General features: G+C 36.0%; 1 protein-coding gene across 1 annotated transcript in view; it reads right to left on the reverse strand.

The window, feature by feature from the left end:
* Positions 1-260: 260 nt before the first annotated feature.
* Positions 261-22,340, reverse strand: part of MALT1 (MALT1 paracaspase) — a gene marked incomplete in the record, with an annotated part of 841,583 nt that continues 819,503 nt past the window's right edge. The window contains 3 exon segments of the mRNA XM_044066161.1: positions 261-924; positions 8,774-8,899; positions 21,317-21,474. Of these exon segments, the coding sequence (XP_043922096.1) occupies positions 442-924; positions 8,774-8,899; positions 21,317-21,474 (767 nt within the window).

Genomic DNA, 22,340 nt, shown 5'->3' on the forward strand with positions numbered 1-22,340 from the left:
AAATGTCTGTGAGCACCAAAGATTTGAGGTTGATGACCCTCATTAAAACACTGGGTTAAAGCAGTCTATGTCATAAATTCCTAGAAATGCAGTGCTTTGTAAGCAAGATAAGTGGTAACTTATCCTGTTGAGCGCTAGACAAGGCTACTTTACAAGTACTGACAACAGACTGTGCAGTCTGCTAAACCATGCACAAATAAAAACAAATAATGCTGTATTTTTAAATTACTAAACATTTTGGAAAAATAAAACCATTAAAATAAAAAAAAGTAATTGCTTTATTATTTACTATCTGCAATATGCTGTTAAGAAAACACTTCTGTTCAATATCTTACAAATGAGTAGTAGGCCCAGCCTTTTGTCTTGTTTTAATGTTTACTGCCCTTTATAAGTAATGCATCTACTATCGAGTAGTGCCAATTAAGCATTAAAACATTTGGTTTACCTATTTGAAAATAAATGAAGACTGTCTGAAAATTCAGACTGCAGTTCAGTGGTGTCATCAGTTGTTTCTACGGGGATATTAATCCTTCTCTGTGTTGAGTAATATGGTGGCAGCTGGCTCCATGAAGCATAAAGGTCATACTGGCAGGGCTGTGCTTGTTGAGGGACAATACAGGAAGCAGTGTCAAGGTGTTTAACAGTTCGTTGGTAAACATCAAGGTATGAACCAGTATAATTACGACTGTGAGGAGACAGGTAGTGCTCTGTTCTTCCAGGGCTGTGGGAAGGACTGTGAGTGGGACTCTGTGAGGGACTGTGTGGCATCCGACATGTCTGAAGGCAGCTGTTTCTTCTGACTCCCCGATGGATATCCAGTTTGGCAATAAGAGGCTTTCCTACATCCACTTCTCGTCTCTCTTCCACAGTATCATCCATTCCCTGGTACTGGTAGTTCAGACATACTGTGAAGGTTAAACGTTCCTACCAACAATAAATGCAAAACTAAATAATTACATTTGAAAACCAATGAAAACTGTCATGATCAGAAATAAAAAGCGCAAAACAATGAATAAACGAAATCTCATATTCATCATATTTTTTGTAGTTTTTATTGAACTGATTTAATTCAAATTAATCACATAATTATGTTTTTTTATTGTTTAATGACAAGGATGGTTTCTGAAGTCTCTTTAGCACTCACACTTAAAAGATTTTTTTTTTTTTTTTTGCAGAAACAGAGGAAAAAAACACAGTAAATGCTATAAATGCTTTTAAAAGCAGCTAAGCGCACTTGTGTGTGTTCTACTAGAAAGTAATGAAAGCAACAAATAACTTTTTTAAAAGTGCAAAACAGTTAATCAACACAAAAACAGTTTAAATAGAATGCAGAGCTGTATAAACAGCTCTTTATTTGTTAGCTGCATAAATTCACCAGGCACAAGTATCACTTTTCAAGGGTGACCAGAGAGTACCTCCCGGGAAAATTACTTGTACAGAGTGACACTGCAAATGAAGTGTCAGGAAACAAGATTCAGCAGTACAGCAGCAAAGAGCTTTAACAATCCATACCAAAGTTCCTCAGAATGTTGTCAAAACCATAAGTGACTTACTATGCTAATACTATTTATTTTATATATTCCATAACCCCCACTGTACATTTTAATCCATTTATTCCAAAACTACTTAACTGTTTCAGGCTCAATTACTTCCTCCGTAAAGGATTTCCATACATTCATCCTCTTATTTTGTGAAGAAATTCTTCCTTTTTTTCCTGTGATTTGTTCTTATGTGCTTTAGTCTCCCTAATGATTCTGTTCGGGACTATAATCTTTGGTGGAAGATGATGTATCCTGTATCTTACCTCCCATTCCTATCTATCTTTAGGAACTTCATTGTAGCTCACTGCTGAATTTGACCCACCACTTTAGTTGCTTCAAACCACTGTATTTTAGCCACTGCACATTACAAGTGAAAAAATACGGCAAAGCACACAGAAGGTTCACTTTTGATGTAAAGATAATGCAGCAAAGATATATTTTTGATCATTAATGATTTTTGTAACCTCAGCAGAAGTTCAACACAACATAAACAACATAAACTAAATATACATTTTAAGACTGTGATAGTGAAGTCATTGGAACCACTATATCAGGTATCTGTGTGTAAATGGCAATATCTCAGTCTCAATTTGAGCTTTTATTAAGACACTTTCCAGCAGTAATAGAGTGTTCAGCTATAAAATACGTCTAGGACTGCTATTCTACCCTTAGGGAATTTCACTGCAGTTTACTTTAGCTGCAACACATTTCAATTGAAGCAAATCTCTTTCTTCTGGAGAAATATATATTATGTTTCTCTGTTGCAATGAGAAATTATTGTACCCATATGTTGAATGTTAGTTTCACTCTGCCTTTTAGCAGATGTTAACTGCTCCTTAAAACTGGGTATATAATGCCACACTATGGCACCAAAATTCCTATTAAATACTGCAGTGGAACCTATGTAACGACAACACAATAAAGAAATATTCTGAATAATGCTACTTTCAACCACATGGAGCAGAAGTCACATGGAAAGAGACAGTTCAATTCAGTTTGTCAGCTTTGCATTTTCTAATGGCTATGTAAGCCTACAGATTTATATCTCTGAAACAGTTTGACATTTTGTAGAAATTATTTGGACAGGAAATATAAATAATCAGTTATAAACTGTGGTTACATTGCATTTTAAGTACAGTAGCAAAAATAATCCATCTAATAGGGGTTCTTCCATTATAAAAACAAATACATGAGAATGTAAAAATGTGCATGTCTTCCAAAATAGCTTAAAAATGTCCGAATTGAGGAGGATGTGAAATTGCAGTACAAAAGCAATAACATGAAAGCTAAAACATAGTCTGAGTTTTCATTGTGTTTCTCAAGTTCACTAAATACTAGCTTTATCTTATTTTACATATAATGTCCCTGTGGAATGCATCTTGTAAGAGAGTACACCACCTTTAACTGTAAAGAAGTCACAGAAATTTAATGTCTACAGTAATATATACCATCTTGTTGCTCTAAAACAAATACACTTGCCTTGAAGAAGCTATGTCAAAGACGCTTTAACAGACATGATGAAAACTTCTGTTTCAAAACTTCAGTGTACACTTTTTATGTTTCATTAAGCAGAAAATGAAATACACAATTGTCACTGTAATGTGTTCAATGTGTCACTTTCACACATATAGACTGCACCAAAAAACACCCCACAGTACTGACTACTCAGCACTAATTATCTAATTGCCCCATGCTTTCACAAACACCATACCTCTTCAATGCTCCTCCAAATATAGTCACTTTCTGTGTAAATGTCAGAGGTCATTTTGTGATATAAGTGAAATAAATGAGCACAACCATGCAGTTTTAACTACTTTCTGTCAGATACATATCCACTACCCCTTAACAAGCCATAACAAAGTGTTTCATAGTAATCAGGTAATTGTCCTTTGCATTCACAAAGAGTATGCACAGTCAGTTCCTGTACACACTTCTGTTGTACATTTGTCAAGAAAGTGAAAGCAACAAGTGGCCTCAGTAATGTGTTTAATTTGCTGTTCATATAGCCTGGCTCCATGGTGCAGATGGGAGGAACCCTGACAATGATCCAGGCAACCAGAGTTCAATAAGTGCCCCCAGCACTTGAACAGCTGGACAGACAGGGAGGGAAGTGAAGGGGCATGCTTGATAGCTTCTTTCTGGATGAAGGGGTAACACATACTCAAGCAGCATACTGGGAGGTCAGATGTCTCTAGTGCAAACTGCAAAAACTAGCTCTAGTGACTGAGGTTGGTGTGCAGGGCTGTGTGTCACTGAATGTCCCTTGTGGAAGTGACTGACTATCCCGTGCCATCACATAATTAAATTTCAGTGTACCCAGCATGTGTGGGAGGTGGGGCATACACAAAAATACATGAACTACCCAATGGCTGCATCAGTGATGTGGCCCCTTTGAGTCAACCCTTGCTCCAGTGATGGGGAATGAATGAGAAAAATGTCTGGAGGGGGCTGGTCATTGTCAGACAGTAGTGGCAAAGACTGAAAAAACTGTTGCTCATAGACATTCACACATATACACACACACACACACACACACACACACACACACACACACACACACACACACACACATACACACACACAAAACCATCAACAGTCAATATCAGTGATCATGTTATGCCCTCTGCATTTACACACATCTGCCCTTCTAAGCCTCCAAACAATAGCCACCTTTTGTTTACTACTCTGAGATGTCAGCCTACAATAAAAGAAAAAAAAATGCTGGCATCAAAACATCAAATATGACATCATTAATATACTATATGCTTGCACCGAGATAGAAGCTTCAGCATATGCAAAACTTTAAAAAAGAAATACCCCTCATATGGGGGGGACTTTGTCTCACACCCCCTGCTAATTATATATACTAACTTTGAGACTGCATGAACATAGAATAAGGGCATATTTCCCAAACCTGGTAATTGTGTGATCTTGCACATGTTGACCAGTTGCTTGGTCACGACTTAATGCAAAGAAGCCATACACAACCATACACTTACATATATGTGTGGGAGTGTATATATGATTATATTTACAAATCAGGACAGTTTTTTGGTTGACACACACAACAATGACCAAAATAACATTGAAACACAAAGAAAGGAATTTAAGGAGTGGGTAGTGGAAATTTCTTCTGAAAGTATAGCTAGGGAGTGGGGTTAGATTAAAGTGGAAAGTAAAAATAGGTTGGAAATAAAAGAAAGGGAGATATGGTTAAGTAACAAGAATTATTTAGAGGGACTGACAAATATTAAAGTATTGCAAAACGGGGAATCTCACAAAACAAGAAGAGAAGCAACTGCAAAATGCTAAACAGAAAATAAGGGATTACCTCTATAATATGCATGAGTTTAAAAAGACTGCTGTTAAGCAACTGCTTTTGATAATAACTCTAGAGTGCAAAAACATTTAGCACAAAGACTCAGGGAACAGAAAATAGAAAGGACTGTCACCAAGGTTAGAGAGCCTATAACAAGGAAGATAACAACGGATCCTGTAGAAGTATTAGAAATATTTTGAAAATTCTATGAAAGTTTGTATAAAGCAGAGAAATATGAAAATCAAGAAAAGGTACAAATGGAAATGTTTATGGAAGAATTAAATATGCCCAGGCTAGAGGTAGATGAGGCTCAGTTACTAACAGGATACGAGGATATGAGATAAAAATGGTGACATATAACCAATCTACAGGGAAGTCCCCAGGATTAGATGATATTCATGTGGAAGTTTCCAAGCTAGGAGGGGAAAACTGATGAAGATCTGGAAGGCTTTGGTTAACAGTATTTTAAGAGAAAGAGAAGTACCAACATCCTGGAAGAAAGTGCTGATAGCTGTAATACCTAAAGAGGGCAAAGACCCAACAGATCCAGCCTCATACAGGCCCATTTCAATACTAAATCATGATTATAAAGCGTTTATTTCTGTAATGGCTAAAAGAATGGCAAAAGTGATGCCAAAATTGATAGATATGGATCAGTGTGGTTTTGTGGAGGGGAAGAAGTTATCTGACAACATTAACAGAAGAGTAATGATCCAGAAGGAGGCAGAATGTAAGAAAATACCACTGTTGTTGGTAGATCTTGATGCAGAGAAAGCATTTGATAGAGTAAGCTGGGACTTTATAAGCAGAACAATGGAAGCATTTGCACTGGCTGATAAAATTATAAGGTTGATCAGTAGGATATATGAGGGATCGGCGGCGAAAAGTAAAGTGGGTTGGGTCCTCTCTGACAATCTCTGCTTCAGCAGAGGAACTAGGCAGGGGTGTCCTCACTCCTCTTTATTATCTGCATTATATTTAGAACCACTGGCAAAAAAATAAGGGACTCAGAATTTCAAGGATATAGTTGGTATGTTAGTCAAGAGAAGCTGTATCTACTTGCAGATGACATTATTTTATACCTGGCAAACTAGAAAGGGAAATCACAGTGTTGTGGAACATACTGAAGCAGTTTCAGACGTTTTCAGGATACAAAATTAATGAAGCTAAAACAAAAGCAATAGCGGTAAATTATGTACTGACATACAAATTGGTTCAGCAATATCTATATTTATGAGGGCATGATAAAATTAAGTATTTCAGAGTATGGATTAAAATTATACTGGTGTGGCAGCTAAGGATATGTGGGAAGAGACTAAACAAATATAATACAAAAACTGAGGAAATGGAAGCTCTGTTATATGGATATCGAAAGTAAGATTCAAGCAGTTAAAATGTTTTTAGTTCTTTTAGTTGTATACAGAGGTCAGATATATTTTTATCAACCAGAGGAGACGTTGTGGATAATAATTAATAAAGAACTGGAGGATTTTATACAGGGGAGAAGACAGCAAGAGTCAAGCGGGATGAGCTTATTCTTCTAGTAGAACAGGGTGGATTGGGATTACTTGAGTTTAAGGGGTATTTTACAGCAACACAGTTAAGGCTCCTGTACATAGTACAAGCAGAAAACTATAATTCAAAATGGAAAGAGATGATGATGAAACGGGGGAAGCTCAAATAACTGAGAGAGACTGGGATTTTGGATGCAGACCTTTATGGAGAACAATAATAATCATACAGAATATTATATTCATAAAGTAGCAGAAGGTATTCTAAGAACTGAGCCAATACAAGAATGGAAAAAGGTGATTCTGCCAACAGGGATGACTGCAATTAGGTAAGCAGTGGCAGGAATATATTGGAGAGAATTGGCAAAGGAACCAAGGTATTGGGAGCAAATAACTAGAGAGGGAAAGGTAATAGAATGGGAACATGCCAAAAATGTATTTGGACTGCAGGTTAGAGACTGCCTTCCCTGTCAAGGATTGATATCAGAGTAGAGGCAAAGAGAAAGAAACAGGGTGCCCTAAATGAAAGACCAGCACTTGTAGAGTTTTTGGTAGAATCTAGAACAGAAATTGCCGTTAAGAAAGGATTAATTAGTAGACCATATAGAATATTGCATGATAACTATGAGAATCAATGAGAGTAAGTTAGGAAGGATTGGGAAGAGAGACTGAATAAGCAATTCACAAAGAATCAATGGGGGGAGATATGTATGTCTCCCAAATACGAAACAAAGTCTAGAAGATTTAGGATCTTTGCCTGGAAGTGTTTACATAGGTATTTTTATACCCCAAGCAGGCTTCCAAGAATTTTTTCCTCATGTAGACAGCAAATATTAGAGGTGTGATGGGGAAGAAAAAGGTAACTGAAAATATTTTTTGATAATATAATGAGTTGGTGGACTTTAAAGATTCCCTGCAGTCTGCAATGTCAGAGTTGCTGGGTGAGCAAATTAGAGTAACTAGGGAAATTATGTTTTTGAGCTATGAGTCTCAAATTGGGATAGATTATGGAGCCCTTATTCTGGGTTAAGATATTTATGCACAGAGGCAACTGAATTGCTTCTGTCATTGTCAGATTCAGCAGGAGAGAGAATCAGTGCTGCCTCAGATGAAATGGGGCTACATAGAGAATTTTGGCTTGTCCTCATTTACCTTCTGTAGCATCCTGGGGATCAGTGGTACTGGAGGCAAGGCATATAGAGATAAACCTGTCCACACTTCCAAGATGAACACTGACTAACAAGCACACTTGAATGCAGCACTCTCAGCAGGAAAATTGATAATTGCTGAAAACAGCTAGCAAACTATGGTAATTGTGTATAAATTCAATTTCTGGTCAAAGATTATTTGGTCTGGATGTTATCAAAGAAAAAGTTGAAATAAAGAAAAGAGACATATGCAAAAATGGTAATAAAATTATTGTTAGGAGGTTAGAAAGTGTTAAATTGCTACAGAATAATTTAGAGAGCCTCAGTGATGAGGAAAGGGAGCAAGTGAGTGCATGGTTGTAGAAAAGTGATACCCAGGCAATTATTCTATGTCGATAATGCAAGAGCTCAAACATTCTAGTCTGGCAGTTAAGATAACAGAATGTAGAAAAAACAGTAATAAAGCTGAGGGATGTTAGTCCAGCAAAATTATACAAGAACTGGAAGGAATTAAAGAAATATTCTGAGTACTTTACAAAAGTCTTTACAGACCAGATGAATAGAGTGAACAGGACAGGATTTAGTTGGATAATTTCACTGTAAACCTGTGCTTGGCAAAGGTGATAGAATAAATATAGAGGAGGAAGAAACAAAAATGGGGATGGCAAAGAGGCTACACATATGGCACCAGGGTTGGGTGGTATATCGATAGAAATCTGGAAGTTGGGGGGAAGACACTAATAAGGATATAGAAAAAAATATTTCATAGAGTCTTGAAAGGGGGGTGATATACCTGCATCCTGGAAAAACAAGCAGTGGTGCTAGTTGTACCTAAATTTATTTATTTTATTTATTTAACATTTGTTGACTGGGAAAGTCCGACTAGAACAAAGCCTATTTTCAGCAGAGGCCCAGGGAGAAATGCTCCAGACGCATGTCTTTGGCATGTGGGAGGAAACAAAAGTACCCGGAGGAAGCCCACACAAATGCATGTACGACATGCCAACTCTGCACAGAAGGCACCCCAGCTCATAATCAAACCAGAGAACCTCTTGTTGTGAGGTGACAATGTTAACCGCTGCGCCACCTAAAGAGGTGAAAGATTCTACCTCATATAAACCAATTTCCATTTTAAATTGTGACATTATATCATATATATATATATATATATATATATATATATATATATATATATGTTAAGTATGAACATAAGTCTACAGTTAAGTATGACAAAAAATGTTCTCTAGCACCTACCTTTAGTTTCTGCAGTGAACTCAGCCGCGTATACAAACAATGCTTTGGAAGGTCTTTAGACAATAGATAGCTACCAGTTTCCTCAGGAGTCTCTTTGTTGCTCACTTTGGGGTCCACATCTAGAGTCTATTCATAGTCAACAGGAAATCATTAATGTAAATAATTTAAAAATCACACTATAGTTACTTTTTATGTTGCTTTATATCATCTATGAAAGGCTTTCATAGTCATTAATGAAATGCTTCTCTTTTTTTATAGCGAGATATAAATTAAAAATTCAGAGACAATAAGAAATCACAAGTACATAAACCTCAAATATAGTCTCAAGCACACAGACCAAGATGGTAAACTAACAGAAGAACTGGTATAAATGACAATAAAATGATATAAAAACACATTCAAATATACTAGTATGCATGCAATAGCCTTCTAGAGAGAAATGTAATTCACTTGTTCAAACCACGATTGGTTAAACATTTCATCTCTACCTTAATATACGAGTTTGTCGAAGTAATCTGGGACTGTATACATGCTTAGGTGCATTTCTACATGGCAAAAGATATCATGAAAGAGCTAAAATATATCAATATATATATATATATATATATATATATATATAGATATAGATATAGATCTAGATACATATATATAGGCATATATATATATACACACACACACACAAACACACACACACATTTTATATATATATATATATATATATATATATATATATATATATATATATATAGATAGGTCTACTTTGAAACATCTAAAACCCACAACATCTAATTTCATAACACTGAGACCAGAACATCTAAAACCCACAACATCTAAAACCCATAACATCGAATTTCATAACATCTAACACTACATATCACAAGAAAATAACATCCCCTCCACATATAACGACACCAAACTACCAAACACACTTTTTACTATGCCCTCCACAACCCCCGTAAATTAAATATACCAACTCCAACATCACATTCCAGTGGGAAAAAGTTAATTTCCTAACCCCACTGTATCAACCCCCCCTGCAGAAACGTAATAAAAAGTGTGTTTGGTAGTTTGGTGTCATTATATGTTGTTATATGTGGAGGGGATGTTATTTTCATGTGATTTGTACTGTTAGATATTATAAAATTCAATGTTATGATTTTTAGATGTTTTGGTCTCAATGTTATGAAATTAGATGTTATGGGTTTTAGATGTTTTGAAGGGGACCCATATATATATTTATATATATATATATATATATATATATATATATATATATATATAGGAATATATATATACATATATATATATATATATATATATATATATATATATATATATATAGAGGAATATATAGATATTTAAAAGTTAATGCAAGTGTTTTCAAAAATACTTCAACAGATCCATCTATATAATACATCTATAGTTTACAACATTTCATTACAATGTTGAGCACTTGTACTGGTCTGACCTAAGGTCAAGAAACACTGATCAGCTGAGGGACTCATCATAAGACTCTTATGTGAATGAAAATCTGGCCTGCTTTTACAGGGCTTTCGTAATTTATTATTATTAAATCACTGTAGTTTGAAAAATGTGTCAAGGCAGCTTATAGCCCATTTCTATGGGGTATGCAGTGAATACAGTGCTGGAAGCAGTAGTACAATTTGGGGTCCATCTTCCAATGACAGTGGGGCTAACTTGCTTGTAAAATGTGTCATTCAGAAACCTCAAATGTACGTCTTGTAGTTGAGTTTGTTACATACAGTATGCTGTTCAGCAAGCAGTTGGCGTTGAGCCTGGGAGGTCCGAAAGCATCAGGCATAAAGGGTTATTCAAATCCCGCATATTATATCTGACATTCAAAAACATCAGCAGCACTTTTTGTGGTTGAGTCTTTTTGTGGTTGAGTTTTGTTAAGACCAGTATACTGCTCAGTGAGAAGCTAGTGCTGAGACTGGGGGGGGGGTGTTCTAAAAGCATTTAATCTGCCACATTAACTCACATTTTTCAAGTAAGGCATACCTAGGGTGGTTGCCGGGATTTGGTTCAGAATGTTAAAGGGAAATCCATCATTGCACGGCTATTCATGCAGATGCTTCACTAGAGGGTTTCTTAGAAAGAGATAGCTCTAATAATGATAACTGATGAATCAAAATAAATTAAAAAGATTGCACACAAAATTAATAACTGATGGGAGAAACTGAGAAGGGAATATCTTCTTTAGCATATTTATGAAAAACTGATTTTGTTGAAGAGGCATGATCTAAAACTTACATTTCTGCAAGACAAAACACTAGATTTAAGGAGCAAGTTACTGGTTCATGATTTATCAAGGTCTTGTACTGGGTACAAGCCTATGGATACACTGCTATAAAAATTTCTGCATTATTTGCACAAACTACATCAAAGAGCACATTATCAGTTACACAAGCTCGTTATGCTTTTACAAGCTGCTTTTGCTGATTCTGATTTAAGAACCACGTATGCTAAAACTGGACAACTTTCTGAATATGGCTGACATACAAAAAGCATACAAACTGTAACAAGGCTTTCAATGGAGAGGCATCAAGATTAGAGTTTTTGTGGACTAGCCTATAATGTCAAACAAAAGAGACAGACACTGTCTAAATTTATCCAGTAATTAAAAGACAAAATTTAATTTAAAAATGTTTCTCATCTATTACTTTGTGTGTATGTAATGCTTTATTTCATTCATTCAATCAGTCATTCATTCATTTACTTATGACACCAGATACTTCACTGACAATGTTAAAGACGTACAAGAATCTTAAAAATGCTTTTTTCTCTACTTGAACTTAGTTACATTTTAACTGAAGAGTCAATTACATTAGCTGATACTTTCTGAAAGTGTACTTTGACAAACATGCATGCATAATGCATTTAATTATAAGATTAAGGCAACATATTAGATTAGCTTTCAGTCATCTATGTGTCTTTTAACAAATACGAATAGCTTGTGCTGTTCTTGTTAATAACATGGTATTTTATCATATCAGAGATAGATTCTTGACAATTCAATGATTTACTTTATGGAATACATTGTAGAATACTTATTTAGTTATTGTGAAGAAATTAGACACTGCCATCTGAGCTAGCATGTCTGGGTGAAGTTTTTGTACATAACTTCAGATTAACCTGTGTATTATATGCCAGCATGACTAGCTATGATATTGTAAATAAGTTCTTACATACTGGTTTATAATCTGTTTGTACAAAATGGTTTAAAGACTTGAACAGTGTTCCTTTACATTTCTAACTGCCCATACTTGTGAAGAAGATTCTAAATGTAGACTGTCTCAGAATCAGCAAATCTGCAGATGATGTCATCAGAATGTTGACAGTTGCTCTATGTTACTGTCAGAGGCTGAAAGACAGGAAGTAACTTTAGTAAACAGCTGTTGGCTGATTTTCAAAATATGAAGTGAAAATTAGAACTGGAACAGTTGTGATAGTTAAGACAGTAGTTGTCAGTTAACAGATAGTTACAGTTGCAGTTGTCAGTTGTTCACAGTTGTACTGTGCAGTGGATACACAAAAGGACACACCAAGAACTGTAAGCCTGCCTTTGCTCTTTTGTAATAATTTAGTTTAGATTAGGGACATTGTTCTTTACTCAGATAGGAAAATTATAAGTAATTGGTTAGAGTTTTTCTAAAAGTTTGATTTCTATTTTTCAGTATTGATTTCATTTTTTTTTTTTGGTGATTGAATTATGTTTACTGGAATTTTTTTTTTATATTTTAAATCATTTTGCTCATTATTAAATATTTTTATTAACTTACACTGTGGCTGGTCAATCAGTACTTTCTTTAGTGATTTGAAAGTGCATATACCTGCTTTGATAATTCACGAGGCCACTCCAAAAACCTGGCTGCTTTAGGTCACTTGCTATCACTTGTTTTAATATCTAATTTTCATAATTGGACTCCCCTTTAAAAGGCCATGATTGGTGGCAGCATGTTATATTATTTTGGGGAAGGGGCACAGCTGGAAATCAGTGTCAGGATTTCCCAGAAGTGTTTGGATGTATGAGACTTAGTTTACTTAAGTCTGAGTGTATCAGAAGTCTTAAACTGGAACGCGTTGCTCTGGTGTTTGTACAGTCCAGTCCCAGGTTATAGAGAGTTTTCCTGTTGTGCTCTTATGGGAAATTCTGAAATATTACTCCTCTTTAAGTGACAGTCTCACACTGGAGTTAATAGTGAGGATTGAAACTCCTTAGTTACTGACCCAGGACACTGAAAAACATCACATTATTGCTGGCAGTCCAGTGGGGTATTATCCGGACATCACAGTTATCTTAAGATATCAACCTTCCCTGCCTTTCTCTCCAATGATAAGAGCAATCACCTAGGTGCAAAATGTAATTACACTTACTAATAATTGAGGTGGGGGTTATCAAGTCCCATTCTAATAAAATTCTCTAGCAAGGTCTAGACTAAACACATATTCAGTGTGTTACTCATGGGATTATCTAAACACAAGAAATGCAGCTTACTTTATTTGGTGAATCTTGCATCACCACCCGTTAACCTACAGATAACATTCCACTTAAATATGACACTGTCATCAAGAACTTGGGTGACTATGTTGATAACAGACTATCCTTTGATTACCACATCTCTGTGGTGGTTAGAAAATCCTTCTACCTTGCACAACTTATCCTTTGATATATCTCCTCAAGGTCTAAAGAAGTATTACTTCCATGTTATTTCTCCCTTATTAGGCCCATCCTTGAATACAATGCACCCTTTGGCATATACCTAGATAAGCACCAAACCAGTTTGAGAGACCTCAATGTTTCCTCACCAAAAATATCTCCGGTCTCAGTGTCCTTACCTTTCCTGATAGACTAAAGGCTCTCTTGTGCAGACTCCAGAGGGGTAATCTTTGATTAGCTTTCCAAGCTATGAACGACCCAGCTCTCTTGGAACTCCTTCATCTAACAAAAAGTAGTGGTCAGCAAACACCCACTTCACAGACCTAAACATATACCACCACATCAAAACTACCAGATGATGTGACAGGTGTCAAACCTAAAGTATTTTCCATTTAGCCCCAGCATATCAAGCAGAGGATTATCAAAGCAAACTTTAAAACCAGTCTGAATGACTGGATAGGTAATCACAAATTTTCACTTGGGATACACAGGGAAATCTACTTAATGAGGGACATTGTTAGTCTCCCACCTGGGTGATATAGTTGAGGTTTCAATGATCTCCATGGCCATATGCTTAGTAAGAATCTATAAACCTATGACTAAAATTTTTATATTTACAACTCTTGTTTTACTTGATAAAATGATAAATAATTTAAATTGTGCTCTTCTTAGAAAATTAAAGGTATTTTTTTGAGTGAGGAATGCTTGCTCTCTCCTTTTCAGACATGTCTTAAGACTAATGTGTAAAAAAAGCTGTATGGCTTAGATTAATAGCATTAAATTTATTTTTAGTCAAATTCATTAACCATCAACTGGTTGAAAAATCAGACTTTGCATAAATATACTTTAATCTGGGATGTAAGTTTATCAAATATTATAATGGAAATCTTCCTTCTTCTGTTTGAGGAAAGTAGCTAGCATATTCAGGGCAAGTTTCTCTAAAACACATTCTTTTTTTCTGAACTTCTTTTCACTCTGTTTACGATTACTTGTAATACATACACAGCATGAACCAGACTGGCTCTTCCTGTACTGTTTCTAATGCAGATATTATTTATTTATTTGAAGATTAAAAATTTATTTTTTTCTTTCAAATCTTGAAATATAAATTTGCTTCAAAAGTTGCATGGAACTACAATATTATTCTTTTAGGCAATATTCCCAAATGAAAAGAAAATCAGACAATATGTTAATGACCAATGACATCTGAATGTAAGTCTGCCTCAGAAAAGAAGAAAATACCTGTGTCTTTCTGGTGCATACAATCTTATTTATTTATTTATTTTGAGAAAATATAAACTAGAAGTTTTTAATTGTTAGAAGGCTGCCTGAAAAGACTATTTTTGAAAATTTTGACACATCATTATTTAAAAAAAATTGAGGAATTTCACAATATTCAGGGAATAACAAAATGTCTGAAATATACTGAATAATGTGCTTTTATCGGTTTTATAGAATTCCTTACAGATATTTTACTGCTACACATTGTTTACTGTAACCTGCTTACAATCTCACATTGTTTTCTGCTTTACTTGTTACAACCTTTCACCTCAGGATTCTACTGTAAACGGATTATCCCTGTCAATAAAACAATGAAATTACTCCTCCTTCTCACTGTTTCATGAGTCACCTACTATCCATAACTTGTTGGATATTATTGCTGCCTTTCTGATTTTCTGGGATTTTGATGTATGACTTTCATGCATAATATTAGTGAATACATTAATGCATGACTTTATCATATACACTATGCATAGTACTGTAGGTTGATACCAAGCTATAGCTTTATCAGACAATGTAAGCTAGTGTCAAGGACAGCATAGTTATGCAACTAGCATGACTCAACTAGGACAGATCTCCTTCACAGCTCTTCATGTATCTGGCACTAGAGGAGTACACATAGTATAGGAGCTGTCTTAGCAACTTTTTAAAAGCTGTTTGTTGTGGGAAAAGGAATAGTCAAACCTGAAGAGAGTTCCATACGTTAACAGAGATTTTGCTGCTTATAGTTCAGCATGACTGTACTGTGGATTACTCTGCTTTGCATTATCTTCAGAAGACTGACTATTTTGTGAGGATGAAGAAGCAACACACATATGCAGGGTAAAAATGTTGGAAATGCTGTGGGTGCAATTTCTGTCTCTGACAGGAAGTGAAAAATGGAGCTACTTACCATTAGTTTATTTACTTAAATATAAAACAATATTATTATTTTTCTTAATTCGTCTGAGGGTTTCTTATACAACTGGAGAAATGCTTATGTTACTTTCTGTATTGTCTCACCAACCACATAAATGGTAAACAAACATTCTGCATCCACAAATGCTTTGTCAAGGCTATGATGAAAGCAAAGTAAACTAAAAAAGCACTTGGTATTATTCACATTGGGCAATAACTGGTGTCAGACTCTGGCTTTTACAGAGAAATAAACAGAGGAGTGACCAGCACAGTTTTGAGACTGGTCACTTTTTAGTCCTGGGGCAGTATTTAGTTAAACATAAAATCCTACTAGGCAGCAGTTACTGAGTTACTTTGACCAATGAATGGGAAATCGGAAATTCACCCCAGGTCTGAACCCCATGTCTCCGATTGACAGAGACACACAGTAATGCCCAAACAAACATACACTCCCCATAATCTACAGAAACTTCCCAACTAACATACCCATTCTAACAAATGCCCATAATACACAGGGACACAAATGGGTTGGATTGCATGACTAGGCTTGTAAAGGCCTTGGTGATCTTTAGCCTAGTACATACCTTTGAACCTATGAATCTACCAATGAGTGGAAAAAAAGGATTATATATTTTTTCTGTTGGCATATGGAGTTAGTGCAATAAGTAGTCATTTTCACTGTTCACAGGCCCACTCTGTGAACTAATGCATTTCTTTGGAAATCTAACTACAATTTGCTGGTGGCTGATGTGGCAGTAAATGACCTGAGATGCTCCATTCAGACGGACTTGTAGAGAGGCATGATAGAACTTACCATGCATGTGCTAGATGAATGAAAAACGCTGGCCTTGAGTAGCACCTTACCTTCACCAAGAATGATGATTAGATACCAAGACAAGACTATTGGATTAACAATGGGCTAAAGAGATGGTGTCATTCTAAAGGGATCCAGTATGTGTCTGCCTGGGATGACATAATAATTAAGGCTTTCTGTTTTACCAGGGATGGCTCAAACCTCTCATACTAGGCCTGCCACATAGTAGATAAAGCCTTTACTGCTCCTATAGTGATTTTTTTTAGGCAGAGTCCCCTTTTTAGACATTCCTGTCAAGCAAACTGAAACTTCAGTTCGGACAATATCATGATGCACTTCTCAATTCGAGGAGTCTTGATAGAAAGATGTGCAAACCTGAGGCTCTCCTATAATTTAAACACATTCATATTTGTGTAGTTACTGAAACATGGTTTCAAAGCAATGACACCACCCACTCTGTAGCATGGTTTAGCTTGCATCATACCTTTGGGCCCTTAGGTAACTGTAGAGAATTTTCTGTATTTCTCAGAAGCACCACCACCACATATCATATTACCCACAAAGCTAACTTGGAGCTCCTGGAACTCCACACTTCCCTTAACAAATCCAAATATTACTTCACTGCTAGTTACAGATCTTCATCAATGTTCTCCAAAGATCATAGAAATTACTTTAACACAGTTGAAGAGTTAAACACCAAATACCTTCTTATTTGGGGACTTCTTTACCAAAGAATCAATTAATACACTTACACCTCTAAAAATGGATGTGCTTACCATTTCCTAGATTATGTTAACACCAATTTGATGACTTAAATTGTAGAACTACCATCTAGAGGATATAACAGCCTTAACTTGATCCTTATCATCTTAGAATCTCTCTCTCTCTCTACCCCACCATACAACTCCTGTTCCTTGGTTAAATCTGACCACAAATCATTTATCTCCTTTGTCAGGCCTAATGTTATAATCCCACTACAAAATGAGACTGCCATTAGGGACTTTTCCATGGCAAACTTGCTTCAGCTTATAGAAGACCCACACAAACTTCCCAACAATCCCCCCACAAATAAACCTCACTGAGAAGGCTGTCACATTCACCTCTGTTTTTTACCAGCATCCAAAGAGCTGCAAAGAAAAGTCACTACCAGTCTGCCCTAAATATAATTGTAAATTTATGAATAATCCTCTCTGATGGAAGTCATGTACTAATAAACTGTATAAAGGAAGGAAAATAATGAAATGTTGTAAGAAACCCCCATCTTACTATCTCGGGACCACGATGAAACATGACAGCAAGGAACTTCAGTGCACTATTAGAACATTTAAAGAAAAATACAATCTTAAGGTTGCTGCAGACTTCACAGGAATCTGGAAGTATTTTGTCAGTTATTTGCGAAAATGAAGGAATAATGGCCTACAATGCACTGAGCTCATCTACAAAAACATCACACATTCTGATATCAAATACACAGACAATTCATTAGCAGACATGTTTACAGCTAACTTTCCCCCACCTGCATCGATTGTTGCCCTCACTGTCTCTTAAAATGTAGTCCTCCCTAAAATCACCTTGGAACAAGTCCTAATAATCTGTGTTGAAAACTAAAAATAATACCATCATGGGACAATGTACCACGCTGCATGTTCATCAATGCCATGTATGCATTACACAAGCCTTAACTTTAAACTGGTCAACCTCAGTCCATCCATAGGTCTTGTGTGTGATGCCTGGAGAAATGCCACTGTGACTCTGCTACATAAGGGTAGCCCCTCCACAGGCCCAACAGCCATATATAAAAAACATGGAACACATCATAACAGATTTATGCAGACCTTTATAATTTTCTGGATACTAGACCCCAGTCAGTTTGTCTTTGGGAAGGGCAAGTCCTGTCTCCTGAACCTAGTAATCTTCTTTGAAAAGTTACACAGGCCAGTGACAATGGTCACTCTGTGCATGCTGCTTATATTGACCTAGCCAAAGCTTTTACCACTGTCTCCCATGTTGGTATTATTACAAAATTAGAAATAAATAATAATGTGAATTCTTATGTTGTGTGCTAGATTGCAAACTGAATATCCAGCAGATCCCAAGTTGTTAAGTAGTGAGTTATTGCAGAGATCAGTGCCGGGCTCTCTCCTGTTACACATTTGTTTTGCAGACATCCAAGCTAATACACCAGAAGTATGGTTGACCCAAATTGCTGATGACTGCAAAATGGGTATACTATTCAATCTTACGCTGACACTAAACAGCTCCAGGAATAGCTGGAACATGGACATACTTGGTGTACTGAAAACAGTCTCATGCTAAATGCAAAAAAAAATACAAATAGTAGAATTCAGCAAAACAGCTGCTTCCACCTCATATGTTATGAATAGTATTCTTCTTCAGACAGATGTAGTCATATCAGGACTGGATAATTATATGGACAACTCTCTCTCTCTTATTTGAGCATCATGTTTCCACCATAGTCAAGAAATCCTTCCATCTGTCCAAGTTAATTTCCAAGAAAATATTTTCAAGATCGAAAGTCATCCTACCACTGTATTCTTCCCATATCAAACCCATCATTAAATATAGTATCCCCTTTCAGATGTAAAAATCCAAATATATTGCAAAAATTGAAAAGGCCACAAATATTTCTAACCAAGGAAATTAAAGGCCATACAATTCTTCAAATGCATAATCTTTTCTCTCTACCTCGTCTTTTCTTCTTCTTCTCCATTTATGTTACAATGCATTCTTGCACGCCTTTCTTTTTCATATCCATAACTGCTGCACTATAGTCTCATTTTATTTCTTATGTTTGCCTTTTCATCCGACTCACGTTTTTATCTTAAATACATTTCCCCAGTTAATTGTGGCAATTTCATTTTCTCTGCAAATATCCAGAGATTTTTCGAAATGATCAGATCTGTTTCTGTCAACAGCCTGCAGCAGCTTGTTTCATCATTTCTTTTACTACAATATTATGTGTGTCATATTGATGAACCACACAGCACACTAAATTCATATCTTGGCTTGTCAGCTTAAGGACATAAGCATCTTTAGCCACTATAGGACATTGTGTCCTAGTAAAGAACATGTGCTGAATAAACTGGGACTTTCTTCTAAGCTCACAATAATGCCTAAAATTCTCTCTAATTGCTGCTATTCTGCATTTCTCATCCTCAAAAAAAATTAAGAGAGATTAAATACTTTTAAGGCATCTTCTCCCACAGCATGCTGAAATAAGGAACAGATCTATTTACTATATCAAACTCTTCTGGTTTTCTGCTTCCATTCAGTAAGATAATTCTTGCTGGTTGTAGTTGAACCATTTCAGCTGTAAATTATACTGTACTTCCAGACACAAACTTTTGAAAAATTCAGTTCTTTCTTTCTCCAGACACAGTTCTTGAGCTTTGCAACTACATCTTCACTTCTGTCAAAATGTGGCATGTGAATGCATGTCAGAGCTGTGAATAAGAAACATATACACTGTACATAAGTTTCTAGTCTCCAGGGTGTGTCTTTTCAGAGTGAAGACACTATTAGATTGGCTATATGATGTGCAACTTTTGGTAGCTAGCTAAGCTTTTAGCATGTAAGGCTGTATATCCCACATATTACATCTTTAACAGAATTCAAGAAAGCTGTCATACTCTGTTGAATATATTCAGAATGTATGCCTTATAAAATAATGAACATTCTATATTTTTACTGAACATATTTTATCACGTGATTCCAAATTGCTTATCCCTTACTAAATACATAGTAAAACCCATAAAACATAAGCACTGCTATATAACTTTGCACATGTTAGCTGAAATACCAGCACAAACATGTATCTGTCATAAAGTATTCCTTATATAACCTTAAAGCCATGTTTTTCAATGGAAGCGCAGCAATGCTCCATAACCCCAGTACACAGTGCTAGACATAGCAGACAATTTACTACTGCTTTTCACACGAGAAACCACTGCACAACATAAATAAAGAGCAATACACACATTTATTATGGTATTGTCCAGATAAATAATAAGGAAATATTGGAAGGGACTGCTTACTAACTAATGAATGATATAACTAACCACTTCCTGCCATCTATGATTTTGACAGCATCATCTTCTGCAGAAATCAGAAAAATGACTTCCATATATTTTTAATACCCACTTTAACCAGGTCATAGGCATTGTAGTATATCTCTTCAAGTAATGGGTTAAGGTAGGAAACAATCTTGAGTGTTGCTGCCACAAGATCCCTGGTGCTCCAGTTTAGTTTGTAGTGAACTTGCATTCTCTGTGAAGTTTACATGTATTTACTGAGCCTATGAGTTTTCACTGGGTCTCTGGTTTCCTCCCACATCTCAAACACTTGTGGACAGGTGAAATGATAATGCTCTGAATTGTTCCTAGATGTATACTTTCTACAGGCTAGTATGTGTGTGTTTGTCCTGTGATGGACTGTCATGCCACTATTATTTCATCCCTATCCAATATGAAGCTTGTTCTACACTTACATACCTCTCAACCTCCTGGAGCAAGAAATGTGGATAAAAACCTGAAATCAGGAACGGTGCTCTTACAGACTTGGAAAGTTGACAGAATAACAGGTTTTGAACTGGCACACATTTTCTAAAGGATATGAAGGGAGAAACTCAATTGTCTGCCAATTTATAGTGACTTCAGTCCTTAATGATTTGCCAGAAACTCTCACATTTTATGAAGAACAGAACAAAAGTATGAGGTGAAAATCTGGACAGTTGAGAGGTCTCCTGTTTCTCAGATCACTGTGAAAACTGTCATTCCATTCTAAATTATGGATCTCACAAGAACTGTTGTTAAATATGCAGTACTTAAAATAAAACAATGTAGGAACTTACCGGTGGAAAGTCAGTGACATACGCCTCACAGTCAATTACACAATCTGGTTTACTGATGATTCTTGTGTATATTATTAAAACATTAGAGAATTCAGCAGCAAATCCTAGCTGAATCTGAACTCCACAATCAAATTCAAGGTGCATACTCTCTGGAAGTTCTGGAAAAAAATCAAGGAAATTCAGCCAGTAAATTAAAATGATCAATTCTGGTCTTCTTTGTTACTGAAGAATCATGTCAAGCTTTTTTTCTGTTTTTCTCCCCCTATGACCAACAGCTGAAAATGATCACAATCTCCTATTCGTTGGATTAACTAGTGCAAATGGTACTGAGGCAGTTACTCTGGGTACCTTTTCCTTTTCTCTTGCTAGCATGGCCACTGACACACACACACACACACACACACACACACACACACACACACACACACACACACACACACACACACACACACACACACACACACTAAAATAACATTATGGGCCTTTTAGCTTTTAACAGAAAGCTGCATATAGAAGATCAACTTTAACTGTGTGGTTTCTAGCAACATTTGATCTATATAAAGGCATGTGCTATGCCTACTTTCTCCATAAGTGTTATAATGGTTTTCATAAAATGCTGATATGCAAAGTGTGTCTGGTATAGAAACAATAACATTGGGGATATGGCAGACAGCAAAGGAGAGACTGTCCGATATTTGCTAAATGACAGTTGTGGCTAAAATCCACACAGTGTCTGTGTAACATGCTTTTGTTGCCCAAAAAACTTGCAGTTTTGTGACAGTTCTAAAAAAATGACAGCTTTTTATTAACTATCATTTTTAGTTTTATTCTTGCATTAATCATTGCAGTATGTCTCTTATCAATGTCATTGCCAAATGTCACAAAACAGAAAGGTTGTAGCTTTCCCTCCTTTAAAGCCTCTGTAGTTATGGGAATGACTCTTCAAAGGGAACCAGAACTATGCTGAACAGTGTATTGCACTACACACCAAATGCATTAGCAAGTAATCTAGTCATGACCAAAA

The sequence above is a fragment of the Protopterus annectens genome, chromosome 1.part0, assembly GCF_019279795.1.
Source record: "Protopterus annectens isolate FY-2018-M chromosome 1.part0, PAN1.0, whole genome shotgun sequence".
In the NCBI taxonomy this organism is placed as follows: Eukaryota; Metazoa; Chordata; order Ceratodontiformes; family Protopteridae; genus Protopterus; species Protopterus annectens.